Raw genomic sequence first — 18,972 nt, 5'->3', positions numbered from 1 at the left:
TGGCAACTAGATGGTATACCTTCCCACAGGTGAAGTGTATCCCCAGGGCTTCCCAGTATATAGATGGTGAATGGCGCAGTGAAGAACGAGGACACAAGGTTGCAGTCTCTTTACCTTTACTGAAGACTTCAGCATCCACAGTCCAGAGCACCAGACCACAGGGCAGGCAGAGTCAGGCCGGTTTGGAGGCAAGTCCAGAGTCCCCTTGTCCAGGTGGAGAATTAAAGCCTTTCCTCTAGCGCCGTGGTGATGTAGTCCTTTACTGCTAAGCTTCTCATAAGGTCCTCACAGATGTTATCTCTCTCTGTCCCCCAGATTGGATAGGACATACCTGTATGACTGGTGACTTGAGGCGGTTTATAGGGACTCTAGCACGCCTCAGCCTCTAAGGTTGTCACCGTAACCTCCTGGGTGTTAGGTCAGACAGGTAACGTAGAGTTCAGCTGTCCTGCCGATCTCTGATGTAAGTCTTCTCCACGCTCGCTGCAAACAATTTGGCCTTCAATGTCTCTTTCTGGGAGCTGCAGCTCTTAGGGCATGCACAGCTCTGTGAACCCTCTCCTCTGTCCTCTGACAGGAATTCGCTCCTGCCAGGAACAGCTTCCCTGAAGGACTGACTAGCTTTCCCTACAGACTACCAGTTTATATATATATATATATATATATATATAATGTCACCTAGTAAATAGGATCGGAAGCTCCCCCTGGTGGCCTGGAGTGTGAAGTGTTGCATATTTGTGGTACCTGGATGCAGTTGTCCTTCCTTGCCTCCAAACGTAGCATCACTCTCCCCGGGAGGAAAGCAATATCACTGTGATGACCAGGACCCTGGGGCGCCACACATGGACTACTGTGCCCTGAGCCTAATGTGTACCACCAGTCTAAAATGGGCAAAACTCAGGTTGTCAAAGGCCTAACTATCCAAACTTGCAGCATATATTAAAGCTTGAATTTCAGGTCCAATTCCAGGTAAAGCTCTGGCTCAACGTGAGGTCTAATGACCCGCAATAATATTGTCATGGATCCCCATGATAGGTCATTAGACAAACCGTTGGGCCACACAAAAAATATGCCTATATGTGACTTCTCCTGGGCATTTTGAGGGTTTTGGACGCAAGTATTCTCTATTATTCACTTTTATACTGCAGTGAAGAGAAACTGGTGGTTTATAACCAACAAGGGGAATTGTGAGGTTGAGTTAAATGAAGATGTCCGTGCCTTGGAGCTGCAGTGCATTAATCAAGTGCTCTTAGGCTCCTGTGACTCCGGGGAATCTGTGTCTTTTTAATTGAAGACATTATGGTTGGGGAATCTTCTTCAAAATAGACTTTAATCCCTAGAGTTTCCCGAGAAACAAATGCTCCTTTTCAGACCTGTAATATCCTGGCTAAAAGCTCAACTAGTCAGAAGTACGCGGAAAATAGATGGCAAAGCAAGACGTCAACGCTACGTGTTCCTGCATTTTAATACCGCTTCCAGACCTTTTAAATTAAAAAAGGTTTATCAAAATTTGGGAACAATTTGAAGAAAGCCTTACGTTTTTGTAATCTTTTAGTAGCTACACGTTTTTATATTGAAATTTAAAAAAAAAAAACTGAACTGTTGTAAAACAGATGCACTCGAGCCAATCCATTTTGTTTTACTTATATTCTGTGGTCGGGAGTGTGGTCGGGAGTGTGGTCGGGAGTGTGGTCGGGAGTGTGGTCGGGAGTGTGGTCGGGAGTGTGGTCGGGAGTGTGGTCGGGAGTGTGGTCGGAGTAGGAGAAGATAGTGGAAAAAAAATGTCTCCATCTTCTCCATTCTACCAGTGTGTGGAAATCAGACTGCACTCATACGTCATTTTTTTAATGTACAATTCACTTTAGTGAGCCATATGAGTAAATTTTTTTTTTCGGTCAATTGGTCCACAAAACAGTTATGCAAACATGTCCATAGACAATAAATTATCTGTATGTGCTTAATCTGGAAAACACAAATGGAACTCGTTCGTGAAAAACTGTTTAAATGAGGCCCTATTCCGTCAAGACAACCCCTGTACGTCTGCGCTATTAACGATTTTCTGAGCATACTTGGTTCTTTTTTTTTTTGTTCTATGATGATAGTTTTTTTTTTTTATATATTTTTTGAGTCTGCCATTTTTTATTTTCCAAACGTTGTGTTTATTTTATTTTTTTTTCCCGCATTTTGCTATAGGCTTCTCTTTTGGGGGTGTGTAGGAACACATGCACCACAGTATGTGAACACAGCCTAAAACTTTTTCCAATCACCTTCCAACTGTTCGCTCTACCGGTTGGTAATCCATTCATTGTTTTTCCTTCGGCTTTGCTGACATTTTTTGACCAGAACACATCACTGTTGCTTTGTAAAATCTGCAGGGACTGTCATGAATCTGGACTTGTTGTGGCTTTTGTTTCTTTTTTTTTTTTAGTTATCGTCTGAATAGCGGTGCAATCTGTTCATATAATGTATCGTCAGCTGTGATTCTCGTGCCCGATTTTCTGTCTTCCATTGAACTGAAAAGCTTTGACGAGAATAAATTACCCACTACACGTCTTTAGGCTTTTAATGGCTCAATGAACCAGTGTCTAATTTCTTTTGTATGAAAAATTTCCTTCTGCCGAACGGGCCGAGGAATGTGTGATTGGAACATAATTTTATCCTGTGTTTTAAAGCCGTCGGATAGCTAACATTTGTCTGTAGTAACTCAATTTGTACCAAGGCTGGGATATTTCCATAAAAAATCCATTATGCCCTTTGCAATTTTTGTAGACGGTACCTAAGAGAGTAGAGCCGTATCACTGCAACTAAAATTACATTTTCTACTAAAGAACATTTTCTCGTAATCCCGTTTGGGAATTTGAGCTGTGAAGGAATAAATAGAAAAAAAAATTAAATAAGATAAAATAAAAAATAAAAAAAAAATAAAATGAAAATGATTGTTTCATTAAAATCCGATATTTAAGTACATAAGAATTGGTGACCGAGAAGAATTAATAGAGCAATGAAAAAAAAAATGGCAATAAACCTCCAAGATCAAATTTAAGTCCTCACTAGCCCAGAAGGCAAGAAATAGTCGGCGGTGTCTGTATTGATCGCAACGGCAGGTGTAACTTTTTTTTTTTATATTAAGGTTTGAGGCTTATTGGCAGCTTTTGTTTTACTCCTGTCTTGTAATGTTACATTTTGTTTTTCTCTGCTATTCATTATCGTTAGATGTCTTACTGGAAATGTTGGCTATGATTTCTCCAATTACAAGGCAGAGAAAAGAATGAAATGGGAATTAGGTTAGAGTTTGGCACAAAAAAAAGATTCCGAATTTATCCTGCTAGGACAGGTCTCCTAGATGAATCAAAAAAATGCAAGCCATCCAATAAAAATGGTCACGTTTTAAAAGGTTAAAGTAAGAAATTGTTCAATAGAAGTTTTAACAACTAGACCGACTTTTTGGCGTCTTTTAAGCACTGACATGCCTTTTTGTACTTTACATGCCTTTTAACTTTTTGTTGTCTCTGTTCATTAAGAATATTTTTTTATGTGGAAAAATAAAAAGTGCTTAAAGTATTTTTTAATGCTTTTTTTTATTTATTTTTTTTACAGTTTTTGTTCAGGTGGCATTTTTTCTGCTTCGGTTGATTAAACTTGCAACTTTGGAGAGGTTTGTCTAGCACAGTATTTCCCAAACTCCAGTCCTCACGGACCCCAACAGGTCATGTTTTCAGGATTTCCATAGTGCTGCACAAGTGAAAGAACTCCTGATACTTCCATCACCTGTGCAATAGTAAGGAAATCCTGAAAACATGACCTGTTGGGCTCCGTGAGGACTGGAGTTTGGAAAACACTGAACTCTAGCACAACCGCCTCAAGAATTCACATATGGCAAAAATGGAAGCTGGCACGTTTAGTTGGGCTGCGCTGTGAAAATGAAGAGCCTTGGGATTCCAAATAGGGTTTTATTAATACCAAAGCGTTTCTGCATCGGACCGGCGCCTTTTTCAAGGTTTTAAAACCACTTGGTTTCCATATTTTGAGAAAGGTGCTGATCTGGCACTAAAACACCCTATTAATGTAAAAAAAAGAAAACAATTTGCAATCACAAGGCTCTTCATTTCCATAGCGCAGCCCAACTAAATGTGCTGATTTCCATTTTTGCCATTATACATCTGGAAGAATCCGCCAAGGGGTAGCAGTAGCAATTTTCCACGTTTTTATAGGCAGCGTGCACACAACACTTTCAGGTGAGCGGTACCCTATCTTATGCTTAGCCTTTACCAGATAGTATTGCCCTACTTTGTGTGCGCTGCTGTCCCTCTCCAGAGATTCTCAAGAATTTCCACTTGGAAAAAAAAAAGCAGCGTCATGTGCACTATAGCCATATTTTTCTGTTGACATGAATAGGTAGCTTGTTTCAAGAATACTTGGAGCAGTTTTTCTTGTGAATCTTGAAACAGAATCTGCTGCAAAATCCAAATAAAAAATCTCCTTGTGAAAATGCCCTAATATGGACCAAATGTTGATAAATTAGACATTTTGTTCCTACTACATTCTTCTCCAATCTCACTCTTTTGCTCCCTTTTTCATTTTCCTTCTCGTTTCTCCTCCCATCTTCTCTATTTGCTTCCTTCTGCCCCGCCCCTTCTGCCCCGCCCCTTCTGACCCGCCCCTTCTGACCCGCCCCTTCTGACCCGCCCCTTCTTTGTGCTCCCTCTTTCCTGTTGACTTCTCTTCTCCTTTCATCCTACTTCTTCCTGTTGTATTTTTGGAATTTTAACTTTTTTGGATGGGATGCGTGTGTATTTTATCAATTTTTATTTTCATTTTGCAGAAGCCCGAGAAATAGTCCTAAAAGCCCAGATCTTGGCCGGTGGGAGAGGTAAAGGCGTTTTTGACAGCGGGCTTAAAGGTGGAGTTCATTTAACTACAGAGTAAGTTTTTGCATTTTGCACCATTTGTAGACCTCCGGAATCATCCTGTCTCGATTATTTTTTATTATTATGTTTTGCTTATATAGCGCCTTCATATTCCACAACTCTACCTCCTTTACATAAAGACAAATCTTTGTTCTAATTTCTTGTGACATTATTACATGCACCTCCACTCCATTCAAGATAGGGCTGCAGAACCCCATTCTCGGCTTTACAGAGCCCAGTACTTGGAATAGGTTGGAGTCCTAGTAGTCTGACCCAGAGCGATCAGCAGATTATCCCCTATCCCACGGATAGGTGATATTTTAACCCTTTAAGTACTCCAAAATGCATGTCCTCAAAAAAGGAGTGCTGGCAGTCCTTAAAGTTTTACTAGTTTTGATTAACACTGTAAATAATTAGATTAAGCTGCCGGTCCTGCAGTGATGGCGGCACGTACATCACTCACTTTGACCGTTGCAGCCAATCTTCGGCATGGGCAGTTACCTTTACAGATTGTGGCCCCCATTTTTTCCATACAATTAGTGTGAAGGGCCCCTTCAAGCTTAGATGAAAGAATGATCGTCCAAATGTACACTTAGAAAATTTAGGCATGTCTAGAAATTAAATGTATAGCCCCAATATTTCAGGGTTGTTGGCCCTCGCAGACCAGTCCTCCATTGTAATGAATGAGTCCGCATTTCAAATGGACTGCACACTGGAGTTGGTGCCAATCAGTTTGCAAGACCCCGTCCTTCAGCCGCTGGACGGAAGCAATGAGAACCTCCTCTTACCTGAACCCATTTGTGAATTAGGACTTGCAGTTACAACACTTAGGAAAATTTTGCTTTTGCTTTTCTCGTGTATTTTTGTTCATTCTCTTTTTTTTTTTTTTTTTTTTTTAACATTTCTTACTAAATTTGCTTTGCAGCCCTAACAAAGTAGAAGTTCTTACAAAGCAGATGATTGGTTACCACCTCTCTACAAAACAAACCCCCCAGGGCGGTGTCAAAGTTAACAAGGTATGCTACTGTTTTATGTTGTGTATCTCTGTAATACTGCATCCAGCGGCACATGGGACCAATGTTGTATGAATTTGGCCCTATTGTTAACGCCAACATGTGATTTTCTACCTGCCTTAAAACTACATCACCCAGCGGGCCTATGCTTTCCTGCTTAGGGTTGTAGTTTTGCAGTTTTTTTTAGTGGGCTTGTGAGCTTTTTGATCAATCATGCAAAAGTCGTTTTGACTTAAGTCAGGAGTGTCAAACTCATTTTTACTGATGGCAACATCAGCATTATGGTTGCCTTCAAAGAGCTATGTGTAATTGTAAGGGCTCATGAAGACTTGCCTGGTTAGTAGGGCTAAGAGCGCTGTTCCTGTGTTGTAGGGCAAAGAGAGCAGTCCCTGGGTAGTAGGACTAAGAGAGCTGTGCCAGACCTCAAAGTCCAATATTGCTCCCTATGCAAAGTTCTGGCTGCATCTGCTCTGATTCAAAGATGGAACCACACAAAAGTGATAGCTGGCTGATGTGTTCACTGTGATGTGTTCACTGTGTTTCAAATATGGCATCGGCTGCTTGTGCTGGCGTTGCCCCCTCTGTGCTCACTTTGTGTGCTGGCTGACTGCTCTCTCTTTGTGTGCTGGCTGACTGCTCTCACTTTTTGTGCTGGCTGACTGCTCTCACTTTTTGTGCTGGCTGACTGCTCTCACTTTTTTGTGTTGGCTGACTGCTCTCACGTTTTTGTGCTGGCTGGTTGCGCTCATCATTTTGTGCTGGCTGACTGCGCTCACTATTTTGTGCTGGCTGACTGCGCTCACTGTTTTGTGCTGGCTGACTGCGCTCACTGTTTTGTGCTGGCTGACTGCGCTCACTGTTTTGTGCTGGCTGACTGTGCTCACTGTTTTGTGCTGGCTGACTGCGCTCACTGTTTTGTGCTGGCTGACTGTGCTCACTGTTTTGTGCTGGCTGACTGCGCTCACTGTTTTGTGCTGGCTGACTGCGCTCACTGTTTTGTGCTGGCTGACTGCGCTCACTGTTTGTGCTGTATGACTTTGTTCACTGTGTTTCAGAGATGACACCCGCTCGTAGTGCTGGCGCTGCCCACTCTGTGCTCACTTTTTGTGCTGGCTGACTGCGCTCACTGTTTTGTGCTGGCTGACTGCGTTAACGGTGTTTCAAAGATGGCACTTGCTCCTTGTGCTGGCGATGCCCCCTCTGCTAAGCACTAGCTGTCAACGTAGAATGCAGACAGTACTTGGTTGAGGGGGTGGCGCCAGCGCAGGGGGGCAGATGCCATCTTAGATTTTGAGCTCTGGCACACGCTTCCACATTGCTCTGACCGACTCTCCATACGGAGAACATGAAAAGCCAGATCATCTTTGTCCTAACCTCGCGGGCCACATAACATGTGGCGGTCCGATTCGGCTTTGAAGACACAGAGGTATGGTTACCCTTGTGCTTTACACCCCTCAATGTTATTGCTAATATTACCCATAAACCTCTTGACAAATTCTCTCTAAAAATGGCGGAGGCCATCAGAGTTAAGAACCATGTACCTTTTGGCACAGATTTTCTTTTAGCATTTTGCTGCTGCAAAGTTCTGTATCTAGCTCCTGCTTCTCGTGGTTCTCTCTGCTTTTCCCTCCCTTCTCTCAGTAATATAGATAGCAGAAGGGAGCAGATAAGGGTTGTACACAGAGGGGAGGAAGTATTTCAGGTGGGCACAGAGAATGAGCTGTAAAAAGGAGAAAAACACATGAAAAGGAAAAAAAGTGCAGGATAGAAGCTGTGCTGATATAAGCTAATAAAGCACTAGATACACACAGAACTGACATCCAGCCTGTATTACTGTGAGGGACACTCTTACAAGAGAAAGATCTTGTGCATCTGGATTAGGCTGTAAACTGCATATCAGTGGGTCTTAGAATGAATAAAGGAAGGATGACTGCAAACTGAAACTTGGTGCAATTTTATTAAGTAGCAACCTAATTTAGTCTGTAGCTTTTAAATTCCTTAACGCTACCACCAGCCCTCCCCTTCTAGTACAACCTCAGACCTGCATTCATTTCCTGATGTCTGTGTTTTTACCCAGCTGGCTAGTAAGTATGTGTCTAACAGGAATAAGTCTCCAATAAAGAAAAAATGACTTTTTCAGGGCAAAATTTTTCTTTTAAGATCCTCTGCCATTGTTCTTACGTTTGATCTGAAATAATTAAGTTTTTTTTAGCAGGTATGTAAAATCCAGTGTGATGACTGTCGAACGGTTCACTGTTACCCCCTTTGCTGTGCTTCAGCGAAAAAAAACTACACCTCAGCGAATTGCAAGACCCAAGTAATTAATGAGCCGCTCTCTTGCCTTTTTGGCAGGCGTCCACGTTCCTGCTTCTGTAGGAAACACTTTTCTTTAAATGTGAAAAACAAAAGACGTCAAGTGATGGTAAAACCGGCCTCATTATGCTCCGTGTTTAACTGCACCTCTGCGCCTTTATATAGAAGACAGAGAAACTTGCTTCATTAGTTTAAAATTAGCATGTTTCATTGGCCAGGGGTGGAATTCTCCAGTGTCGGTAGCGCAGACGTGGCGGCTCAGTAGCATACTGAACAGTCCGGCTAGGCAGATTTACAATGCAGTTTGGGAAAGAAGAGTGGAAATGCTCACAGTATTATATAGCAAGAGGAAAAAGAGACTGACAGAGGGAAAGATCAAGGCTGATACTTCCTATTTTATAGGGGAAATGCTCCTAAAAGTAAACACATTTGTTTGCACCATGTTATAGGATCGGGGGGAGCTGAGCAGATTGATATATATCGGAAAAGATTCAGTATAACTTGTAATTTCATGTTTAATCCTGCTTATTGGAGGCACATTTGTGTCCAGTAGGCGGACTCACCCATGATTAAGTCGATCACTGATAAGTACCGCCCACTCGATTCATAAGACTAATTTGTAAAAGTATTTTCTTAAAAACTTTGCATCTAAATATACAGTATATATACTGTATATTACACACACTTGCACACACTGTATATTTAGATAAAAAAGTTTTTAAGAAAATACTTAGTCTTATAAATCCAGCGGGCAGTCCTAATCAGTGATCGACTTAGGCTACGTTCACATTTGCGGTCAGCGCCGCAGCGTCGGGCGCCGCATGCGTCATGCGCCCCTATATTTAACATGGGGGCGCATGGACATGCGTTGTGCTGCGTTTTGCGCCGCATGGCCGCAAGCGTTGGACGCAAGAAACGCATCAAGTTGCATTTTTTTTTGCGTCCAACTTTCGGCCAAAAAGGACGCATGCGGCGCAAAACGCAGCGTTTTAGCGTGCGTTTTGCCGCGTTTTTGTTTGCGTTGTGCGCTGCGGCGCCGACGCTGCGGCGCACAACGCAAATGTGAACGTAGCCTTAGTCATTGGTGACTCCGCCTACTGGACACACACGTGTCCCCAATGAGCAGGGTTAAACATGAAATTACAAGTATGTATAGAAACAGGAGCATACGGAGTACAAAGGTTTAAATAGTAATTTTATTTAACAAATTTCTTTTAAAATCAGATTTTAAAAAACAGTATAGGGAAGACAGTCAAGCGAAAGACGGCCATGAGTACATCAAAACGACAAAAAGTCAAGTGACGTGCATAGAATGTATTTGTAGGTATAGAACAGCACAACACCAGCCCTTTAAGGCTACGTTCACATTTGCGGTGTGCGCCGCAGCGTCGCCGCCGCAACGCACAGCGCAAATGTGAACACATGCACAACGCAGCTTTTTGCGCCGCATGCGTCCTTTTTTTCATTGATTTTGGACGCAGCAAAAATGCAACTTGCTGCGTCCTCCGCGACCCGACGCGGGCGCCGCAGGGACGCATGCGGCGCAAAAAGCAAGTGCACCGCATGTCCATGCGCCCCCATGTTAAATATAGGGGCGCATGATGCATGCGGCGCCGCTGCGGCGCCCGCCGCTGCGGCGGGCGCCGCTAATGTGAACGTAGCCTAATACGTATCTTTATCAGACCAAGTGGACATAAATACAGGGTTGGGAAGGATACATTGTACCAATGTTATGAGAATCAGGTTGTCAGAAAAAAATGGATGACAAGACCCGACGCGCGTTTCGGGTGTTAAAATACCACTTTTCCAAGGGGATGTGTAATAAATATATATTGTGTGTGTTTACAGGACTTACAATACCAATTACAAGATGCGATTCTTACTGCGCATGCACATTTTTCAGTCTTTGCGAGTGCACCATGAATGTTCTTGACCAAGGAACAGAGAGTGGTGACGGCAGCGAGTTGTAAATGTGCAAGGAGGTGGAGAGTGCAGGTGAATATGGTGAGAAGCATGGAACCAAAAAACAAATTACACTCTTTGAAAAATGTACCGTAGTTTTAGTCTGTCGACACTAGAAATGGTGCAAATCGTTTTGCCGGACCTAATCCAGCGGCCACATCGATAATCTGTTCCCTGCAAGCTTGCTTCTTACCTGCCTTCATCCTTTTGTTTTGTTTTTTTTTCTTTTTTTAACTCCCGGAAAGCCCCTTTATCACATACAGGTCCTTCTCAAAAAATTAGCATATAGTGTTAAATTTCATTATTTACCATAATGTAATGATTACAATTAAACTTTCATATATTATAGATTCATTATCCACCAACTGAAATTTGTCAGGTCTTTTATTGTTTTAATACTGATGATTTTGGCCTACAACTCCTGATAACCCAAAAAACCTGTCTCAATAAATTAGCATATTTCACCCGTCCAATCAAATAAAAGTGTTTTTTAATAACAAACAAAAAAACCATCAAATAATAATGTTCAGTTATGCACTCAATACTTGGTCGGGAATCCTTTGGCAGAAATGACTGCTTCAATGCGGCGTGGCATGGAGGCAATCAGCCTGTGACACTGCTGAGATGTTATGGAGGCCCAGGATGCTTCAATAGCGGCCTTAAGCTCATCCAGAGTGTTGGGTCTTGCGTCTCTCAACTTTCTCTTCACAATATCCCACAGATTCTCTATGGGGTTCAGGTCAGGAGAGTTGGCAGGCCAATTGAGCACAGTAATACCATGGTCAGTAAACCATTTACCAGTGGTTTTGGCACTGTGAGCAGGTGCCAGGTCGTGCTGAAAAATGAAATCTTCATCTCCATAAAGCATTTCAGCCGATGGAAGCATGAAGTGCTCCAAAATCTCCTGATAGCTAGCTGCATTGACCCTGCCCTTGATGAAACACAGTGGACCAACACCAGCAGCTGACATGGCACCCCACACCATCACTGACTGTGGGTACTTGACACTGGACTTCAGGCATTTTGGCATTTCCTTCTCCCCAGTCTTCCTCCAGACTCTGGCACCTTGATTTCCGAATGACATGCAAAATTTGCTTTCATCAGAAAAAAGTACTTGGGACCACTTAGCAACAGTCCAGTGCTGCTTCTCTGTAGCCCAGGTCAGGCGCTTCTGCCGCTGTTTCTGGTTCAAAAGTGGCTTTACCTGGGGAATGCGGCACCTGTAGCCCATTTCCTGCACACGCCTGTGCACGGTGGCTCTGGATGTTTCCACACCAGACTCAGTCCACTGCTTCCTCAGGTTCCCCAAGGTCTGGAATCTGTCCTTCTCCACAATCTTCCTCAGGGTCCGGTCACCTCTTCTCGTTGTACAGCGTTTTCTGCCACATTGTTTCCTTCCAACAGACTTACCATTGAGGTGCCTTGATACAGCACTCTGGGAACAGCCTATTTGTTGAGAAATTTCTTTCTGGGTCTTACCCTCTTGCTTGAGGGTGTCAATGATGGCCTTCTTGACATCTGTCAGGTCGCTAGTCTTACCCATGATGGGGGTTTTGAGTAATGAACCAGGCAGGGAGTTTTTAAAAGCCTCAGGTATCTTTTGCATGTGTTTAGAGTTAATTAGTTGATTCAGAAGATTAGGGTAATAGGTCGTTTAGAGAACCTTTTCTTGATATGCTAATTTATTGAGACAGGTTTTTTGGGTTATCAGGATTTGTAGGCCAAAATCATCAGTATTAAAACAATAAAAGACCTGACAAATTTCAGTTGGTGGATAATGAATCTATAATATATGAAAGTTTAATTGTAATCATTACATTATGGTAAATAATGAAATTTAACACTATATGCTAATTTTTTGAGAAGGACCTGTATACGCTACTGTACGGAATCTGGCCACTGTAACAAGAGGCAGTCCACCCCAGGAGTTCTTTATTCTAGGATATGTACTGCCTAGTAAGTGCGAGATCCAGAACACACCAACTCCTATCCCGACATCGCTAGCTCTTCATCCGCACAAGCTCCGGTAGGTGCCCAGGGCATCTCCTCCATCATTGTCCTTGTAGTTATTGTTGTAATTGGTCCAAGTCAATGAGGCGTTCGATACCCACGGGACTTGTGTCTAGATTCTGCTGTGAGTTACCCATCCCCGGGGACCTCCATCTGGGAGTCACTCACCTTGACATCACTTCGACTGCCAAAGACATTAAAGATTACGGTAAAGAACGTCAGTGATCTTGGAAGACGCTTGGAGAGGAGGAGGGCTTAAGAAATACAAAAAAAAATCCATCTGCAAACGCTGTTTTTTTTCGCTGACATCAGCAAAGGTCCGTGTCATCCTAATAATAATTACAGCTAAAGTCGTGATTATTTGCAGACTCAGAACTACTTGGATTTTAATTTGGGCAATTAACGTTTTAGGTGATGGTGGCAGAGGCCCTGGATATCTCCAGAGAAACTTATTTAGCAATTCTAATGGACCGTGCATGCAATGGTCCCGTGCTCGTCGGAAGCCCTCAAGGTGGAGTCGACATTGAAGAAGTAGCTGAAAAAACCCCAGAACTAATCTTTAAGGTGAGCACTTATTGGGGGAAAAAATTCCTTGCAACCTCCCTCTTTAAATCAGATTGTACCATAGGCATAATATATAACACATGCTGATGAAGAAGCTTAGCAGTGGATCACTTGTTCCCCAGGAAGCCATTCTGGCTGCGGATTATCTAGTCTTTGCTTTTAAAGGGTATGTCCAATTCTAATATAAAGAGTGAAGCAACTTTGCAAAATGTCTTAATTTTAAGAATATTCTTCTATTTTGTGTCTACAGCAACTTTATAGAATTGTCTGACAAATGAACGCTGTGTAGTCTGACCCGGCGATCGTACTTCCCGCTGATAACATGTATCCGAACGTGGATTTTCTAACTGTTCGTCACATTCTAGACTGGGGTTGCGGAGTCTTATGAGTCTCTTGGTTTTGCACCCTTTACTTTTTTTATGGCGGTCTGGACTTTGCTACAAGCCGACTCCCTTAGTTCGGTTCCCAGAAAGGTCGCGGTTCGATGGCTGAAGCGCAGATGTTCTGGGAATGGAGCTCAGGTGTCGGTCAACTAACACTTAATTTATAATGGGGCAAGCAAGAGGATAAAGTAGGAATGTAGTCAATAGATGGCTAGAAGTCGAAATCATGAGTAGAACAGCAGGTACCAGGCAAACAGTGGAAATGGACAAGACAAAAGCGCAGTCAGAAACCAGGCCAAGGTGTAAAATAAGAAAGCAAAATTGTTTACAGCTGCATACGTAGGCATGAGCATGGAAAAGGTGGAATGTTAGAGAATGTCTGTCTAAACCGGCACCACGGCCTAGCGCCATCTTGTCTCGACCTGTCGACGTTTTGCTCCCCTCGTCTCAACCTGGCGTCGTCTCTCCCCTTGGCCCTGGTGTCTTCTCACCTCAACCCTTCCCCGGTCCTGGCATCATCCTGGCCCTCACATCCTTGCCCTGGCGCCGTCTTGCCCCCTCCAACCTACACCCAGCCTTGGCATCGTGTCGGCCTTGGTGTTGTTTCAGACCCCCTCCGGCCCTGGCTTCGTCCCGTCTGTTGGCTCCAGATGAAAGCGGCTTCCAAAGTTTCTGGCTGAGTGTCACTGCAACCACAACCCTTTGCAGAATCACAACCACTTGTAGTAATTTGCTGCAGAAGCTGGGAAGGGTAAACTACACGCTAATTTTTGTCTTACAATCACATTAAGTGGGCACATAGATTAGCGGGCGACCGCGGGATAAGGCTGCACAGCATTTGTTTTCCATTGTAATGTCATGTAGACATATCTGCACGGGAGTTGTGAACCCAAAACGGTAGTTGCTTAATTCCTAATTTGAGCTTTTAATCATTTATATTTTGCTTGTTCCTCATGTCAGATCCTCATGGGCATTAAATATAATAATCTTCTATGCAAAACTGAGACATCCCCACCCCCGTGCCCCTCCAAAGAGCATTTTGTAATAACATTGTCGGGTTGTGGCATGAACACAATGATAAGATTCTGGAGCCAGTCCTAAATATTAGCTGCCGAATGTTTGTCTAAGCCATCTGCCCGGTAATTAGAAGTGACGAGTGGTGTCAGATTGTCTTGTCACCGCGCCACCGCCTTCTTGTGGAAGGGATTCATTCAAAAGCTTGGTGACATAATTAAGATGTACCCTCCGGGCACCTGTTACTACTCCCGATTCATTGGCGCATATTAATTTTTCATTTACATCTGACTTAAATATATTTTTGTTTCTTCTTTGCCTATTTTATTCTGTTATTTTAACAGGAGGAAATCAATATATTTGACGGCATACAGGACAGCCAGACATTGCGGATGGCCGACAATTTGGGATTCAAGGGGCCTCTAAGGCAACAGGTGAGTAGAGCAGTTACTGTACCACCTCCGCTGTTCTGGATCACAGCCCATAATACATTGTGAATGGTTATCTCAAGGACGGTACCCAGACATTGTACTAAGTCTACTGTCATGGCTCTGCACGCCTCTGATTTTATATGTCGGTCGTGTATGTTTTACTATCTGATTCTGTAGGAATCTGACCAGAAAAATAAATTGCACAATCTTATTCCATTTGTATGGAGGTACTTGGTAACTTGCATTGATACATACGGTGCCTGGAAGGCAGAATAAAGTTAGATCTATGGCTCCGTACTTGGTTGCCATATGGCCAACTTACACTCCTGACTACCATATGCATTAGCCCTTACTCATATTTCCCTGTTATGTTAGGTGTGCAGGCAGTATTTGGTTCCTTAGTTGCCTTAAAGAGGACTTAAAATTGCCCAGTCTTTACTCTCATTCTATTCCTGCTCCTCCCATGAGTTTTGCCATTTTTTGTTTTCTTAAAATCTGTCATACGGTTCCAGAGATATCAACCTTTTCACTTCGTGCTCACTTCTATGTTCCGGGGGGGCAGTGCTCACGTGGTTCTTCAGGGGCGTGTCTCTGCATAATTATTCTGAGCCACACCCCCTTGCTAAAGAGCATTAAAGTTACCACTGAATAAAAAGGCTCATATCTCTGGAACGATATGTCGGATTTAAAAAAAAATTAAAAGTTGAAAATTCAGGGGAACAGCGGAAACGAAATAAAAGCGAAACTGACCCCTTTTGACCTAGTGAATGGTCCATCTTTAAATGGTTTTTTTCCTTCCTTAAATACATATCAGTTGAAAAGATTGATTGCTGGGAGGCTGGCCGAGCATGGAGGTCCGAAGTCCCCTGTATGGCAGGAGCGTATATACATCCTGAACTGGCAGAGCGTAATGTCCCATAGAAGTGAATGGAGCGGAGCATACAGGGCACTTTTTAGATCCTTTTTCTAGGGATGAGTAGAGCGCGATCATTCACGTTCGCACGTTCAATTTTCAGACCCTCCGTATGGATGAACGCAGGGGATTGCCCTTCCCGTCGTTTCTAGGGATCTAATTTTCCATTTATGCAAGTCCCATAGATTCCGAGCTGTTTGTTAGACTTTGGGTTCACTTTTCTGGATTTGTTTGCTACGGATACGTAGAAGTTAACGAGAACCTTATTTTCAAGTGCCACTTGGGCTGTGAGTATTCTCCATCCCAGCTGCGTTACCGCGCCATGTAGTTTTATAATGAAGCGGCCTAGCTGGGAGCCCGGGCTCCTACCGAGGGCCGTTATCTCACACCAAGAGTGTCCTTACACCACAGCACATCAACAACGTAAGTATTATTACACCCAACAAGTCAACCTTAAACAATTGAAATCATGGAGCAGTTGGATGACAAATTCCAGGGGATGGATACATCTGCCACCGCTGCGTCCCTGCTTCCCCAGACCTGGATGGACACGTTTTTTGTTTTTTTTTCTCCCTCCTGTGTGTGTTTTGTTTTATTTGTATGTGGCATTTTTCTTTTTTTTTCCGCTCTGGGAATACGAATAGAAATTTCATTGTTCATAAGCAGCCGAGTATCAGTATCCTGACAACACGCATTGCTCATCTTAAACGTGATTTAATATATACACTGTGCACTGCCTATAACTAAGCCGCGCCAGGTTTATTTGATCTCGTCTGCTGTAGATCTATCATTATTTATGTTTTAAAGACCCGGAGTACTTGTATTATGGATTATTACAGATTTTCTGCTTCTTCAGGCGCAATATTCTGAAATATTACTGTACTTATTTGAAGAACTGATATTCTCCCAGCTGAATAAAACAAGACTCATCTGATGGGCATTTTTTTTTTTTGTACATTTTTATCAAGCAACGGTTCTCAACTAGAAAGGTTAAAGGGAACGTGTCATCAGAATGTTCCCCAATCAAATCAGGTTTTTATGTTAATTTTTTACAATATGTATTTATATAGGTTCGAAGCGCACCAAGGACGACATCTGTAAGGAGATTGTATGTTCTCTACTGTATATATAGATGTTATCAGTCATTATACAGGAGGAGGAGGAGGAGGTGAGCTGTGATATCACCTATTGTGAATGGTGGATCCTGTTATCTACTGTATATAGAGGTGTTATCAGTCATTGTACAGGAGGAGGAGGAGGTGAGCTGTGACATCACCTATTCTGCATGGTGGATCCTGTGTTATCTACTGTATATAGAGGTGTTATCAGTCATTATACAGGAGGAGGAGGTGAGCTGTGACATTACCTATTGTATATGGTGGATCCTGTGTTATCTACTGTATATAGAGGTGTTATTATTGTAATACGGTATATTTTAATCTCACTGCTAAAAAGTCTTCGGTACAGAAGAGGAAGTGGGAGTTTAGTATTGGGACTAGTAATCAGTGTGGAATTGGTAGATTTCTGATTTTCTTTTATATAGAATGAATAGAAAAATCATGAAAAAAATGTAAAAAAAAAATATAGATTTAACATGCTAACCTGATCTAAGCAATCGTTCCTTATGTCACATTTATAATAAAGACTCTAGAATGGTATTTTAACAAAAAATTTAAAATGATGTTCCACGAGAAAACATGTAAATTATATCCAAAAGGCCAATCTGATGAGATGGGATTTAATTAAGTAAAATAGTGTATGAATAAAGCTGGGGATACTTGGCAGCTGCTACGTTGCATCATATGGTGAGTGAATGTGGTTGTGTTGCGGCCAGTGTGGCCATGTATCTCCAGCCTACTTAGATTGTCCTCTGCTTATAAAGTAGCCGTTCTGTCACTAGATCATAGAGAATGTAGGAATGTCGTGGAGCACAATGGGGAATAGCAGTCTGCTGCTTCCTTGCAGTCATCATCGGTCATGTAGCTCTCATCTCCATTTACATACAGTACAGACCAAAAGTTTGAACACCTTCTCATTTAAAGATTTTTCGGTATTTTCATGACTCTGAAAATTGTACATTCACACAGAAGGCATCAAAACTATGATTTAACACATGTGGAATTATATGCTTAACAAAAAAAGTGTGAAACAACTGAAATTATGTCTTATATTCTAGGTTCTTCAAAGTAGCCACCTTTTGCTTTGATGACTGCTTTGCACACTCTTGACATTCTCTTGATAAGCTTCAAGAGGTAGTCACCGGGAATGGTTTTCACTTCACAGGTGTACCCTGTCAGGATTAATAAGTAGGATTTCTTGCCTTATAAATGGGGTTGGGACCATCAGTTGTGTTGTGCAGAAGTCTGGTGGATACACAGCTGATAGTCCTACTGAATAGACTGTTAGAATTTGTATTATGGCAAGAAAAAAGCAGCTAAGTAAAGAAAAACGAGTGGCCATCATTACTTTAAGAAATGAAGGTGTCAGTCCGAAAAATTGGGAAAAGTTTGAAAGTGTCCCCAAGTGCAGTTGCAAAAACCATCAAGCGCTGCAAATAAACTGGCTCACATGAGGACCGCCCCAGGAAAGGAAGACCAAGAGTCACCTCTGCTTCTGAGGATAAGTTTATCTGAGTCACCAGCCTCAGAAATCGCAGGTTAACAGCAGCTCAGATTAGAGACCAGGTCAATGCCACACAGAGTTCTATCAGCAGACACATCTCTACAACAACTGTTAAGAGGAGACTTTGTGCAGCAGGCCTTCATGGTAAAATAGCTGCTAGGAAACCACTGCTTAGGACAGGCAACAAGCAGAAGAGACTTGTTTGGGCTAAAGAACACAAGGAATGGACATTAGACCAGTGGAAATCTGTGCTTTGGTCTGATGAGTCCAAATTTGAGATCTTTGGTTCCAACCACCGCACCTTTGTGCGACGCAGAAAAGGTGAACGGATGGACTCTACATGCCTGGTTCCCACCATGAAGCATGGAGGAGGAGGTGTGATGGTGTGGGGGTGCTTTGCTGGTGACACTGTTGGGGATTTATTCAGAATTGAAGGCATACTGAACCAGCATGGCTACCACAGCATCTTACAGCGGCATTCTATTCCATCCGGTTTGCATTTAGTTGGACCATCATTTATTTTTCAACAGGACAATGACCCCAAACACACCTCCAGGCTATGTAAGGGCTATTTGACCAAGAAGGAGAGTGATGGGGTGCTACGCCAGATGACCTGGCCTCCACAGTCACCAGACCTGAACCCAATCGAGATGGTTTGGGGTGAGCTGGACCGCAGAGTGAAGGCAAAAGGGCCAACAAGTGCTAAGCATCTCTGAGAACTCCCTCAAGATTGTTGGAAGACCATTCCCAGTGACTACCTCTTGAAGCTCATCAAGAGAATGCCAAGAGTGTGCAAAGCAGTCATCAAAGCAAAAGGTGGCTACTTTGAAGAACCTAGAA

At 42.8% G+C, this 18,972-nt stretch overlaps 1 protein-coding gene across 1 annotated transcript in view; it reads left to right on the top strand.

Annotated features, from left to right (window-relative positions):
• The window catches only part of SUCLG2 (succinate-CoA ligase GDP-forming subunit beta), a 162,589-nt gene that overhangs the window by 40,311 nt on the left and 103,306 nt on the right, over nt 1-18,972 (top strand). The window contains exons 3-6 of the mRNA XM_077276044.1: nt 4,823-4,922; nt 5,833-5,923; nt 12,617-12,769; nt 14,511-14,600. Of these exons, the coding sequence (XP_077132159.1) occupies nt 4,823-4,922; nt 5,833-5,923; nt 12,617-12,769; nt 14,511-14,600 (434 nt within the window). The remainder of the gene's footprint in view (nt 1-4,822; nt 4,923-5,832; nt 5,924-12,616; nt 12,770-14,510; nt 14,601-18,972) is intronic.

This window comes from Ranitomeya variabilis, chromosome 8 (assembly GCF_051348905.1).
Source record: "Ranitomeya variabilis isolate aRanVar5 chromosome 8, aRanVar5.hap1, whole genome shotgun sequence".
Classification (NCBI taxonomy): Eukaryota; Metazoa; Chordata; class Amphibia; order Anura; family Dendrobatidae; genus Ranitomeya; species Ranitomeya variabilis.
The sequence above is the reverse complement of the archived record's forward strand: the minus strand, read 5'-3'. Positions and strand labels throughout refer to the sequence as shown.